General features: G+C 36.7%; 4 protein-coding genes across 4 annotated transcripts; 2 read left to right on the top strand and 2 right to left on the bottom strand.

Annotated features, from left to right (window-relative positions):
* Window positions 1-43: 43 nt before the first annotated feature.
* Window positions 44-505, top strand: MONOS_18649 (uncharacterized protein). The gene is made up of 2 exons (XM_067871687.1): window positions 44-184; window positions 246-505. Exons 1-2 carry the CDS (start codon window positions 82-84, stop codon window positions 332-334), a joined length of 192 nt encoding a protein of 63 aa, XP_067724472.1. The 5' UTR covers window positions 44-81; the 3' UTR covers window positions 335-505.
* Window positions 506-547: 42 nt separating this feature from the next.
* Window positions 548-2767, bottom strand: MONOS_3594 (putative Protein NMT-1; the record flags this gene model as incomplete). Its single annotated transcript, XM_067873603.1, has 4 exons — window positions 548-723; window positions 843-1694; window positions 1793-1961; window positions 2035-2767. The coding sequence occupies 4 exons, from the start codon at window positions 2765-2767 to the stop codon at window positions 666-668; spliced, it is 1812 nt and encodes a 603-aa protein (XP_067724471.1). The 3' UTR covers window positions 548-665.
* Window positions 2768-2926: 159 nt separating this feature from the next.
* Window positions 2927-3777, top strand: MONOS_3595 (DNA replication complex GINS protein SLD5; the record flags this gene model as incomplete). The annotated part of the gene is made up of 3 exons (XM_067873604.1): window positions 2927-3207; window positions 3251-3371; window positions 3425-3777. The coding sequence occupies 3 exons, from the start codon at window positions 2927-2929 to the stop codon at window positions 3749-3751; spliced, it is 729 nt and encodes a 242-aa protein (XP_067724470.1). The 3' UTR covers window positions 3752-3777.
* Window positions 3778-3902: 125 nt separating this feature from the next.
* On the bottom strand, window positions 3903-11851 carry MONOS_3596 (uncharacterized protein; the record flags this gene model as incomplete). Its single annotated transcript, XM_067873605.1, has 8 exons — window positions 3903-7832; window positions 7917-9155; window positions 9280-10550; window positions 10687-10813; window positions 10938-11036; window positions 11236-11458; window positions 11573-11679; window positions 11789-11851. 8 exons carry the CDS (start codon window positions 11849-11851, stop codon window positions 3903-3905), a joined length of 7059 nt encoding a protein of 2352 aa, XP_067724469.1.
* Window positions 11852-12452: the final 601 nt, after the last annotated feature.

The following is a 12452-nucleotide window of genomic DNA, read 5'->3' as shown; positions in this document are numbered from 1 at the left end:
TCCCAAAAATGAATTGTGGGAAAGAAAAAATGGTTATGGGCTTAGGTTGATTACTGAACAACAGTTATTTTACTACAAGGAATGAGTAACCAACTTGTTTCCAAAGAAGAAACTACTGAATATTTAGAGAAAAACGTTATGCCAGCTTTGTTGCCTGCTCTTGAAGCTTTACTAAAAGAAGCAGGTTTTTATGATTTTTTGATAAATATCTAACTTTACGGTTTCTAATTTTTGCTGACTTTCAGAAAAACCAATTGATCCAGAATCACCATTAAATCCACTTCATTGGCTCGCATCATATTTGCTAAGAAATAATGTGAAAAGAAAGAAGTAGCTTCACAAAGTTTTAATATCTTTCTAATCAATATGCACTTCATAAACTAATTCTATCCTTCAAACATCATGTCAAACTATATTTGCCTTTGAGCATTGTGATATCACTTCTATTTCTTCATTTTTTAAAACATCTTTGATTGTTGAAATAATATTTTGTTCAATTTTGAATCCTTTTTTATCAACGAAGAGCTTTTTACTATTCATCTAAATACATGTATTTTATGAATGTTTGGAAACGTATGAGCCTTGAAATGAGAAAGGGAATGAAATAAACTGTATTAAATGGAAAAAATGTCTATCATGAAAAGATAAATGCAAATCAAAAATACTTACACAAGGACAACAGCAAGTTTGTCCGTTTTGATCTGGGGAACTGCCAAGTTGTAGCTATTGAAAGCACAAAGAGTATGAAAACATAAAAATTAAGAAAAAGAAGAAAAAAAAAAATAAATTGTAAACGTAAATAATATTTTGTCAAATAATTAAAATCAAATAATACTACATACACATAATAATTGAGTCTACCATCTCCAGGACCAAATTTCAAGTCTTTCAAGAACATTGGGTTCATCATGATGTCAAGGCAGTTCATGACATCAATTCCGATTTTCTTTCCTTCAACCAGAACATTTTCAACCATTTCAGTGAGGATCGGAGGAGCAACTGAAGCAAATGTTTCCACAGCTGAAAGAGATGAGGAAGCGCGAACAGCATCGTCGTAGTCCTTTTGAGGCACAAAGTAATAGTAGAGATAGCCAGTGGTGATATGAGAGTATTTTGTAGAGCCATGAACTGATGACTGCACAACATAGAATGATATAAATGCCTTTATGTTGTCAGAAGTTGATTCTGGTTGGGATGATGATGGTGTGGCTGAAGAAGAAGAAGAAGAAGAAGAAGAAGCGGAAGATGGAGATAAAGAAGAGGAAGGCTGAGTTGATGAAGAAGCCACCGGAGCGTCTTCTTCTTTCTCTTTTTTTGTCTCTTTGGATTCATTAGCAGCTTTTGCTTTTGGTTTTGGCTTAGGTGCCTCTTTCTTTTCTTCTTTTGCAGCTTCTTCTTTTTTGCCTTTCTTATTTTTCTTTCCTTTTCCTTTTGGCTGCTGCTCTTCCAAAAGTTGCATGATCTGTGCCTGGCTCGTGCTTTTGTCTTTTGGTGCTGTTTTTGCTGCCTTTTCTGCCTTCTTTCCTTTTGCATTTTCATTCTCAATGACGAAAGTGTAGACGACGCCTGGACGTGTGGTGAATATGTGTGTGAACTCTTCAATGGACGAGAATTGCATAGAAACATCAAAGTTTGTTCGGAGGAAAGTGTTCAGCTTTTCCATCGCTTCTGGTGCATCTGATGCGCGAAATGGCCTTAACAAGAATTCGAATCATTAAAATAAAGTTTGTTCGGTTAAAATTGTCATTAAATAGAAACGAGATAAAAATTCACTTGAAATGAAAAAACAAACCTCCATCCTTTCGTGTTTATTTTTGATTGGATTCTGTATAACTTGTGGAGCCTTTCTCGATTCATCAATTTTGGAATACCTGTAAATCTAACATCAAGAAGTTTATCGACATTGATAGATCTATGATAATATTGAGTAGTTGTAAAAGGCGTGGGCAGTAATGTTCCAGCTGCAAAAATTATTGTATAAAAAGAAATACAGTTTTATAAAATATTATCTAAAAAAATCGTAATTAAACAAACAAGTATAAATAGCAGTGAATGTGCCGTGACAATTGACTCTACGTGTGATTTCTTTAATCATCAGAGGAGCTAAACGTTTTGATCGCAACGATTTGTGAACGCATAAAAAGTCAATAATAACAGAATCGATTAATTTTCCTCCAACAAACACCCTGCATGGAACAGCTGAAATAAAAGCAACCATTACTTTCTTATCGGATGTTCTCACTCCAAGCTTCCAATCGCTTGGAGTTCCAGGAACGTTAATTGCCCATTTAATACATTTTTGTGAGTAGCTAAATTGGAACCAAGAATCAGAGTCTTCAACATAGTTTTCAGCCAAAAGATCATAAAGATCCTGCATTTGCTCAGAATCATTATCATTAAAATCGAACCATTCGAATGGAGATGGTATTGGAAGTGGTTCGTGCTTTAGAATTGCCAGCTTTGCTTCACGAGATTCAATCTCTGATACCTCTTGGAATGATTTTGGTGCTTTTTCTGGTGATGGAATAACTGGCTGTGTATTCCAAAATTTATGTTCTTTTTGAGTTGGTTCATCTTTATCTTCAACAATGTAGTATTTACGTAATTTCTGTTCAATTTCTTTGGCTTGTTCAGAAGCTTCTTTTTCGGTAGAAGGTAAAGAAGGGGGATTAATTACTGTAGAAAGCTCTTTGACATTCAAAACATCATCTTTGGACAATGATGACTCTTCTGGAATTGATGTCTGGCTTTGTTTTTCTTCACTCATGATCTTTTGAACCACAATTGGTTACAAAGATTTTGCATAAGAATTTAATTTTTGGCAAATACTCATTTTCAATAATTCTTGGATGTAACGAACATCATAAATGGATATCCCAATATTAATTTATTGCTTTTTATTTTTTCATTTAATATTTGTTTTTAAATGGCGTTCCCGGAACAATATACAGATGTCATTGGTCCAACAACAATTAAAAGGGAAACATTATCAAGAGGAGAGTTGTCCACTGCTCGTGCCCTTGGAATCGATCTCGAATCAAAAATTGGAGTAAGTTCGAGTATTTCATCAGAGAATATGGTAATACCTCGATTTATTGAAGCTTGGAGAAACGAAAAATGTGCTCCAGATCTATTGCCATATGAAGAGCATCTTGTGGAAGAGCTTCAACAAGCATTGTCAGATATTTCAAAAAATAAGATTTTAAAGTTTGCTATAATTATTGTCGCAATTCTTAATAAACATTCTTAGAGAAGATGAAACAGGAGTTACAGATTTATCGCTTTTACGCTATAACTGGTTGTTAAAGAGTTATTTTCGAATTCGACTTCACAAAATCCAATCTCATTATCGATTTCTTCGTTATAATGCTGTTTGTTTTTATGTTTTTGAATGCACCATTATTAACTAAACCTATTTCTATAGAAGGCTGCCTCTTGCATGTCAAAGCAAGAAAGAGTATTTCATGCAGATTTCACAAAATTATGTGATGAACACATCAATACAATGGTTATGATGGAGACAGATGATAATTTCAAAGGAATTCAAAAAAATCCTGCATTAAAAACTGATCCAGAGAAGATAGATCCTGTGTTTGAGATGAACCGCTTTGTATTTGCAAGAGCAAAAACGGATATTCCTGAGCTCGCTGGTGAAACAGGTTCAGGATCGATTGACAATGGAGCTGTCATTTGTGGAAGATATCGTTCGCTTGCAGATCATTTAAAATCAAAACATTTGGAATTAATATAATTAATAAATTGTTTTATAAATTTCAAGTATTATTTTTGTTTATTAGCTTTTAAAAACAGATTGAAATGATTTTTTATTTGAAATGAAAAGGAGGAACAATAAAACAATGAAAAACATGGTCAAAAACAGAGATTTTGTCCATGAAGCTCAGTTATTTTTTATTTAATATATTGTGAATTGACGACAACGTAATTTGAGTCAAAATCTCTCCAATTACTCGCTCTCTTGTATCTTTTCCTGTTCCCAACGCAAACATCCCTTTCATCAGCAGACTGGTTGTGGATGTGCTCATTTCAGTGACAGCTTTATTTTTACTCTTTCTTCGTTGTTCTTTCTTCTTCTCTTTTTCTTCTTTCCCTTCCATCAGGAAATCGACAATCGCGCAGACAACAGAAAGAGGAATGCTGTTTTGCGAAATGGAGTCCAACGAAGATCGAATAAATGAAAGTGATTCGTCGATTATATCTGTTCTTGTTTGAGGAACAGTCAGAACATTTGAAACGAAGAAATGAAGGACATATCTCGCAAACCACATCGCGCTCTTAAATGTTGGAGAAGGGAAAGAACTCTCCGAATTCACTGAAGTTGATGAGGCAGATAATCCTGAGGGAGGATGAGACAATGCTTGGCGGAGGAATGGATGGTGTGCAACAAAGTGGATCAAAAATGGCAGAGATCTCTCAGGAAGTGCTGATGATGCATCAATCTTCGGTGCCTCTGCTTGTATTTTTTGAACTAATCTCCACCACTCGTTTCTCAGCATCTTCATTTCTTTCTCAATTATTCTCTGCGCACTTTCACTCACCAGTTGCAAGCTTAGTGAATAAGAAAGCATATTTTGATCTTTCGCATTTGATGGAGGCCGTTTTGATTTGGCCCTGTCTTCCTCATATTCGCTGCTGCCTTTGCTTTCATCCTCATATATTTCTTTTGCTACAACTTTCTCTTCCAGCAGAAACAGAGGAAGTATTGCCAAGTGCTTAACATCAAGAGACTTGCCATGAAGGTGTCGAAGCAGCTCGGAAAGACAATTTCTACGTACATGCAACGATGGATGAGACGTGCATAGGAGAGCAGCTTCTTCCCATCGGCCAAAGTTCAAAAGCTGATTCAATGGAACAGACGGAATTGGAGTTGTGCGAATGATGCGGAAAAGAAGAAGGAAGGCTGTGCAGCTGAGTCTATCTCGAGTGACAGTTGATAGATGAATGACTGGCCGTTCTTGTTCTGCTGAGCTGAATGGAGAATAAGACGAGGACGATGTGGAAGCAGAAGCAGAAGCAGAAGCAGAAGCAGAAGAATGAATGTGATGTGTTGAGTCTGTGTGTAAGTATCCCAAAGTAGTCAAAAGATAGGAATTCGAAATTGTTGTCGAATTTGTTATCAACTCATCTGGATTTAGTGAAAGTGAATAGCGTTCTTGTTTCCTGTGCTTTCTCATCTGTTCTGAGTACTTTGCAAGCAATGTTTGTGGGTGTGAATGAATAAACACAAAAAGAAAGCGGAGAACAGCAATTGCATAACGAAGAAGGAAGCGATGGTGGTGACTATATACAGGCATTTCATTGTTAGATGGAGTCTCTGCTTCCTTTGGTCGATTTCGCGCCGATGTATGTAAATGGCCTATGGCAGATTCAGTTGGTGTTCTATAAGCAATTCCAGGAGATGATGCCATTTCAGCAGCGTCTGCAGAAGAAACCACAGACGGAGAAACAGGAGAAGTTGGAGACAAAGGAAGTGAAGTCAGTGCGGCTGGTGTCTTTGCAACGCGCATATTGGCACTTGATGAAGAAATTGCTGAGCCCATCGCAGAAGACGGTGTGTATCTGGCAGATAAAAGAGAGCCAGGTGTCTCGAAGGGAGTTCTCAGCAGCGACGGAGAGAAAAGTCCTGCTCTGATAAGAGCTTCGTGCGCCTGGCGAAGTTGAGGTGTGGTGGATGGTGTGATCACAGAAGACGAAGATGAATATGAAGCTGAGGCAGAAGCTGATTCACCATTTGCCAAAGAAGACAATTTCGGAGAATTATGCTCTGAGTCTGCATCTGCTTCATCAGGAATTCCAGGTGTGGAAATAGGCCCGATCTCTCTTGCCTCTTCACCAGATGGTATTTTGCGTTCAACTCCTTTTTCAGCGGTTGGTCTCACCTGTTTCTGATGAGAGTAAGAAGATGCAGCAACAATCGACTGAAGCATTGAATTGACTGTTTCAAGAGTGGAGAGATCATTTAGCAGTGACAAGAAAGGCGCAGCAATTGCCTTCATTGCAGCTTCCATCAATATGCATCCACATGTCGGGGTATTCCATTCCTCTTCACTGACTTCTTTTGATGCAAAGCTCAATCCATCGCTGAGCGGTTTCATCTTCTGAATTGCCTCTTTTCTTTTGTCTGCAACTTTATCCTCATTATTTTTGTTTTTTGAATACTTCTTTGTTGCCTTTGAATGAATCATTGCAGAATTCTCTCTATTGAATTCCTCAGACCATCCTCTGCTTTTGCTCCACACTCCACTCTTTTCCAGCTGATCATCGTTTTCATCCATCCAAGTGCCAGAAATGCACACTTTTTCAATAACAACTCGAACAGCTTCTTCTGCTTCTTCATGAAGAATGCTCAAAGGGGAACATGTCAACGCAATTCGAAGCAAATCAAGTGAATGTGCGAGTGATAAACAATGGAATCTGAACATGGATTTCATTTCATCGCGCTGAGACTGGCTATAAACACCTCCACTTTCAAAAGAATCTGCATTTCTTGCCTGTGATTGCTGACACCATGAACAATTGTGTCCTTTCACTTGTTCAATGCAACGGCACACGAGAAGACTCCACACACGATGCTGGGCAGAACGAGGGACCAAAGAAAGCAGCATGGAGCAGCAAACAGATGTTGTGTGAAGGTCTCTGTTGCTGTTAAGAACAAGCGATGCTGAAGGCAAAACAAGTGAAATTCGATTGGAATACGAGAAAAGGGTTGATGAGAATCGAGTTTTCAATTTTGAAATGTTTTGAACAGACAAATAATCTGAAGTTGTTTGCTTGAAAGATCCTTTAGCCTTCTGTTTCCCTTTTGAATATTTTCCATTCGATTCCTTTTCAGATATGAGCAATGGAACCAAAAATTGAGGAAGTTGAATTTCAGCAAGCTTACGAAGAAAATGGATCATGTGAAACTTGAGAGATTTCAAGCGACTATCACATTGAATTAAAGAGAGAAACATGTTTATTATTATTTGTGGGGACAGCTTATGTTTTCTGTTTATAAATTCAACGTTATCAGAAGATTCAAGGGAATCATCAGGAACAGTGACAGAAACAGAAACAGAAACAGGAGTGATCTGCTTTCTTTGTTTATCTGACTGCCCTGCTAAAAATGCATATTGAATGTCTTCTTTGATGCACTCAATCCAGAATCTGTCTGATAGTGTGGAAAGAGATTCATGTAATGCTCTAACAGATGGCTGAACAGAAGATATTGACGGTGAAGTTGTTGATGGATGAGTTGTTGTCAGCAGTTGACCATCTGTTGCTGTTGAGGAAGAATGGTGTGTGTTTGAAAGAGAAGCAGCCGAAAGAACTCTTATTTCTGTCACAATTTTTGGTTGAGTCATTTCGCTATTCAATTGGCCTGTTGATAACTTCTTTGCAGAATTTTCGCGAGTTTTGTTTGTGGAAGATGGAAAAACAATCTCTTGAATTGTTCTCTTTTGATAATCCATTGTTTGAGACATCTCTTTCACACAAACAAATGGATGCACAATGAAAAGCCCTTCCACCAAGTTTTTTGGTTTATTTAACAGAACTTTATCAGAATAACCAGAATTTACGCTTCGATTTTCTTCAAATACAAATTCGCTGCTGGATGAATCCGACAAAATGGCATCTTCTTCATTTTCACTTTGTATCAGCAAAGCGCTGTTTCTATGAGATGACTTGCTTTCTCGTTTTTTTGTTCCAGATTTTTTCTGTTTGTTTTCATTTTCAGGGCTTGATTCATCCAAAGAAGGATTTGATGCTTCAACATGTGATTCGTCTCTAGTTGTCAATGGAATGAATAAATACGGGAAGAACGTTGCGATTAACTACAAATTTATTTTTTTGCCCAAAAAAATAAGTTATATTTTGTAATTTTAAGTAAATGGTGCATTCAAATAGATGGCGCATACGTCAATCAAATGAATTATCTCTTCTGCAAATGGCATAATCTGTTCTGCCTGGCGCAGCCACAGAAGTTGCATGGCACTTTGTGTTGGTGCAAAAGAGTGGCTGAATGAGCGAGGCAAAGAAAGAGAGTTTTGGTCATTTTGCTCTTCTTCTTCTTCTTCTTCAAGATCATCATCTATTTTTCGTCTTTTGAGTAAATTTTCTTTTGAATCAGAAGATGAATTGTCATCTTCACTCTCTTTTTTATTCTTCCTTTTCTTATTTATGCTTTTCATTCTATTAACTTTCTTCTTCTTTGTCTTTCTCTCCGTTTTCTCTCTCGATTCCTCTGAGAGTGATTCTTCATCTTCATCGTGTGGCATGTTGTTATTCTCCTCATCTGACAGTTCATCTGAAGATCTGTCGCTTTCAGAAGTGTGTTTGACAAGATGTTTCATCGATGATCGAAACACATCCATTTCAGAAGAAATAAACAAGATTGTCTCTTCATCATCTCTTTGGCTTCTTTTCAATATCTCCTTCTCTCTTTGCCTTCTCCTCTTCTTCTCTTTTCGTTCATCTTCTCTGTTTCCTTCCTCTTCCTCTTGCAACGACAATCTGAATGAGTGGAAGCTTGAGTAATTCCTCAGAAGGCTTCTGCTTCTCTCACTTCCAATAGGCTGAGTCTCGTTGTCCGTCTCATCACCATCACTTCCTTCGCTTTCCTCTGAAGAAGACGAAAGCAAATCCCATTCGTTGCCTTCATCTCCCTTCGGTCTCCTTTCATCGTCTTCGTCTCCAAATCTGTGCTCCCATTGAGGCTCCAGCAAACAGCAGGCACATTTGCGATTAGCAAATTCACTGCTTTCAAAAGACTGTTGATTCTTTCTTGTTTTCATCAAGTTTCTTTTATTTGAGCCAATCCAGAACTTCAACCTATCTTTCCATTCTTTGTCAATGTTATCATTTCCTTTCTTCTTCATTATTTTTCCTCCTTTCTTTTCCTCCTTTTTTCCTTTCTCCACTTTTCTTCTTGATGATTCATTCATTTCCTTGTTCAATGTTCCTTCAACAGCTTTTTCTGGTTCAGTTCCAAGAACCAAGCAAGACAGCAGCATTGCCAAGAGTCCTGAGAGCATTTCAGAGTCAACAAGAAGAAAAACACTCCAACGAACAAGCTCAACAAGAGGCTGCGAATGGACAGAAGGCACAAAACGATGATCAGAAGATATGCAATGAAGGAGTCTGCGAATAAGATCAGCCTATTCGAATATATAAAAGAGTCAATACAAAGTCAAGCATGAAGGATTCAAAGATTATTAAAATGACGTTTAAAATTTTCACGTTATTGAACAAGAGTCATAAAAAAAACAAACACCAGCAAACCATTTGGTTTCTGAGCAACTGCATTGAATGGAACATTGTTGGATGTGTCGACATAAGTGACACATTCAGCCACCCAGCAGCAAGCTCTTCATCCAAATTGTCTTCCAGCAGCATCAGCATCTGCACAAATGGAGGCAAAGAATAAAATTTTGCCTCTTCAATTTTGGGTTCTGTCTCGATCGATGGCAAAAACTGAGGGAAATGCCGAAGAAGAGCTGAAAGAGAAGCTGTTGTGGTTAAATTTCTTTGCAGTTTCTTTGCATTTCTCGAAGAAACTTCAGTTGGTATTTTCGATTTTGACCTGGAAACATCAAGTTTGTTCTGTTTCCCTCTCTTTTGGAGTCTGCTTGTTTGATTCTCTGAATCCTTTTCTGAATTTACAGCTTTCTTGTTTCTTGAAGCTGATTTCTTATTTTTACTTGCATTTTTGCTTCTTCCTTCTGGTCTCTCAATCATTTTTGTGTTTTCGTCATTCTGATGAGATTGAATCTTTTGACGCAGCCATTTCTGTATTGCTTCTGCAACAGAAGAACGTCGTTGCAAAAAGAAGTGAAAGAATGAATAATTTGTAGAAGATGAAGAAGAAAATGATTGTTCTTCAAAAGATGATAAATGAGAAGCAGATGATATTGCTGAAGCTGAAGACATTTGCACAGACTTTTGATTTGTCAGCTCTGAAGATGACTTTATTATCAGATGAAACAAGTGCATCAAGCAAAATGCCCTGCTCAATGGATTGTCGGTCATTTGGAGAGTATAATCTTCGATAAGAACAATAAGAGGATATTGATACTCAAACATTGTTGTTTGTGAGAGGAGAGAAGACAAAAGACTGAGCAAATGAGGCGAAAGAAGAGCGAAGGAAGAATGTGAGTCTGTTTGAGAAAACAGCAAATGTGACGGAGAAGGTGCTGGATGAAGCATTGTGTCTGCTGTTGAGTGTGTTTCAGCTAATTCAGTTGCAAATGCGATGTGAGTGGAATGAAAAGCCAACAGAAACAGAAGTGACACCACTGAAAATGCAACATCTCTCACAAGTTTGGCTTTGTCGCGCATTCGAAGACTCAAAAGCGACAAAACACGAGAAGAAACCAGGAAAGTCGATGAATTAAGTTCCTGTTTGTTTGAATGACTGGAAGAAGGTGCTGATTGCTTGGGAAGCTGTGCTGAGGGTGGAAGCTGGATGAGATGAAGAAGCAGAGAGGAAACAGAAACAAGTGCTGAAAGGCGTATTGTGGCATTGGCATCTTCTGTTCTCATCAGAAGCTCAGCTGTTGTGAAGGTGAAAAAGGGAAGAATGTTGATTGATGAATGTTATTATTTCATTAAAGATTGACAGAGAAGAGAAACAGATGAAAAGATTGTAATAGAATACTGAAAAAATATGTGTGTGTGTCAAAAGCAAACGAAGCAATAGTGATTCAATGAATGAAGATTGAGCCAGAACTTTTCCATGTTTCAGAATTGAAATGGAATTATTTGTCATAAAAAGGCGGACAACTTCGTAAGTGTCTGTGATGCGCTTCAAAAACACCTGAAAAAAAAGAAAAGAAAAGAAAATTGTATCGAAGGATGGATGGGTCGGTTTTCAAATAATTAAACAATGAATTTTTGATAATGAAAATAGCAAAAAAGAATAAAGAATAATCGGAACAAACTTGCGTAAGATGTTCTGATTGCTTCATCAAAGAGCCAGGGGAACGAAAGAGCTGATAGATAAATTCCACAAAGCGAATTCGAATGGCCGAGTCTTCTGACTAAAGAGTGAAAATGTGAAACGATTTTTTACAGAAATTGCATCAATCACAGAAAGTTTTGAATTGTCGTGTGAAGTGAACAATAATTTGTGTCAAAATGTTAATTATCCCAAAAACAAAAATATTGAAATCGAGTAATTTCACAAATAAATTAAAAATTTCAGTTAAATGAGCTGTTGTCAAGTTCAAAAAGGCACACCAAAAGTTCTGCTTCGATAAGTGGATAGACATAAAACAGAGTTGAAGGCGCAGCTTCGTAGAAGCCTTTCATCCCATCAAAATAAAATTCATCCGAAATCTGATTGCTTTTTTGTGTTTTCTTTTCGCTTTTCTTGCTTTCGTTTTTTTGCTTCGTTTTCTTTGATTTGGCATTTTCTTTCTGAAGTGCTCCAACCACAGGTTCTTCATTCATCTGCAAAGAGCTTTCAAATTCAAGTGAACAACCCCAATTCAAATAAAAAACAATATGTAATTATTTTGTGAAATCATGCAATATTTAAAGAGGTGACAAAGTTCGAAGTTCCATTTTAGCATACTTAAATAAACGTTTCTGTAAATAGTGTGCAACTGGCCTTTGAAACAGCTGTGCATTTCGCTGAAGGACAGCCGACGTTACTTGTCTTGAATATTCTTGATTTGTTATCTGCAAGGTTTGAATCATCAGCAAAGAATTTTTATTCAATTCCAAAGGATTCGTAAAAATGAATGTTTCGTTCAAATACAATCAAAAATTAACAAATATAAAATCAAACATGATTTTCGCTTGAATATCTATAATAGAACTGTTCAATTACAAACGAAGAAACTTCATCCATAGAATCCAAAAAATCTGAAAGGATTTCAATAGCATGCGTCGCACAAGCATTAAAATTACTGGCTCTGATACAAAATATGTTTTCAATTCTAAATACTATTTTTAAGCAAACGATGGAATTGACAGAAAAGTCAATATAGCTTTCTTTATCAAGTGTTCGTCTTCAATATCCAAAAGAAGCACAAATGCCTTCAGATTTGCCATTTTCTGAAGAACTTCAAACACCTTTTCATATAAAAAATCTTTTGGATCTTGCAAAATCGAAAATGACCACAGAATTTTTTTGAACACTATCTGTAAATGTTTCAAAAACAATTATGATTATTTACAAATAAATGAATGAATGAATGAATCGTCAAACAAAATTTTGCTATAATGTGTGCAATGAATGACAAACAATTTGCTGTGATGCTGAAAATGGTATTTGTGGAGCATAAAGCCTGAGTAGTTCGACAGTAATGCATAATGCTAAAATCTGAATATCTCTTTCTTCTTTATCGAATTGAAAAATTAGATTGTCCAAATAATTGTCGAATATTTGTATGTGTACTCCATATTTTGCTTGTTTCAATTCTTCAAATGCATCCTTTCAAAAAATTAAA

This window comes from Monocercomonoides exilis, assembly GCF_001643675.1.
Source record: "Monocercomonoides exilis strain PA203 chromosome Unknown scaffold33-1116896, whole genome shotgun sequence".
NCBI lineage: Eukaryota > Preaxostyla > Oxymonadida > Polymastigidae > Monocercomonoides > Monocercomonoides exilis.
Note: the sequence above shows the minus strand (reverse complement) of the source record. Positions and strands in the feature narration are given on the sequence as shown.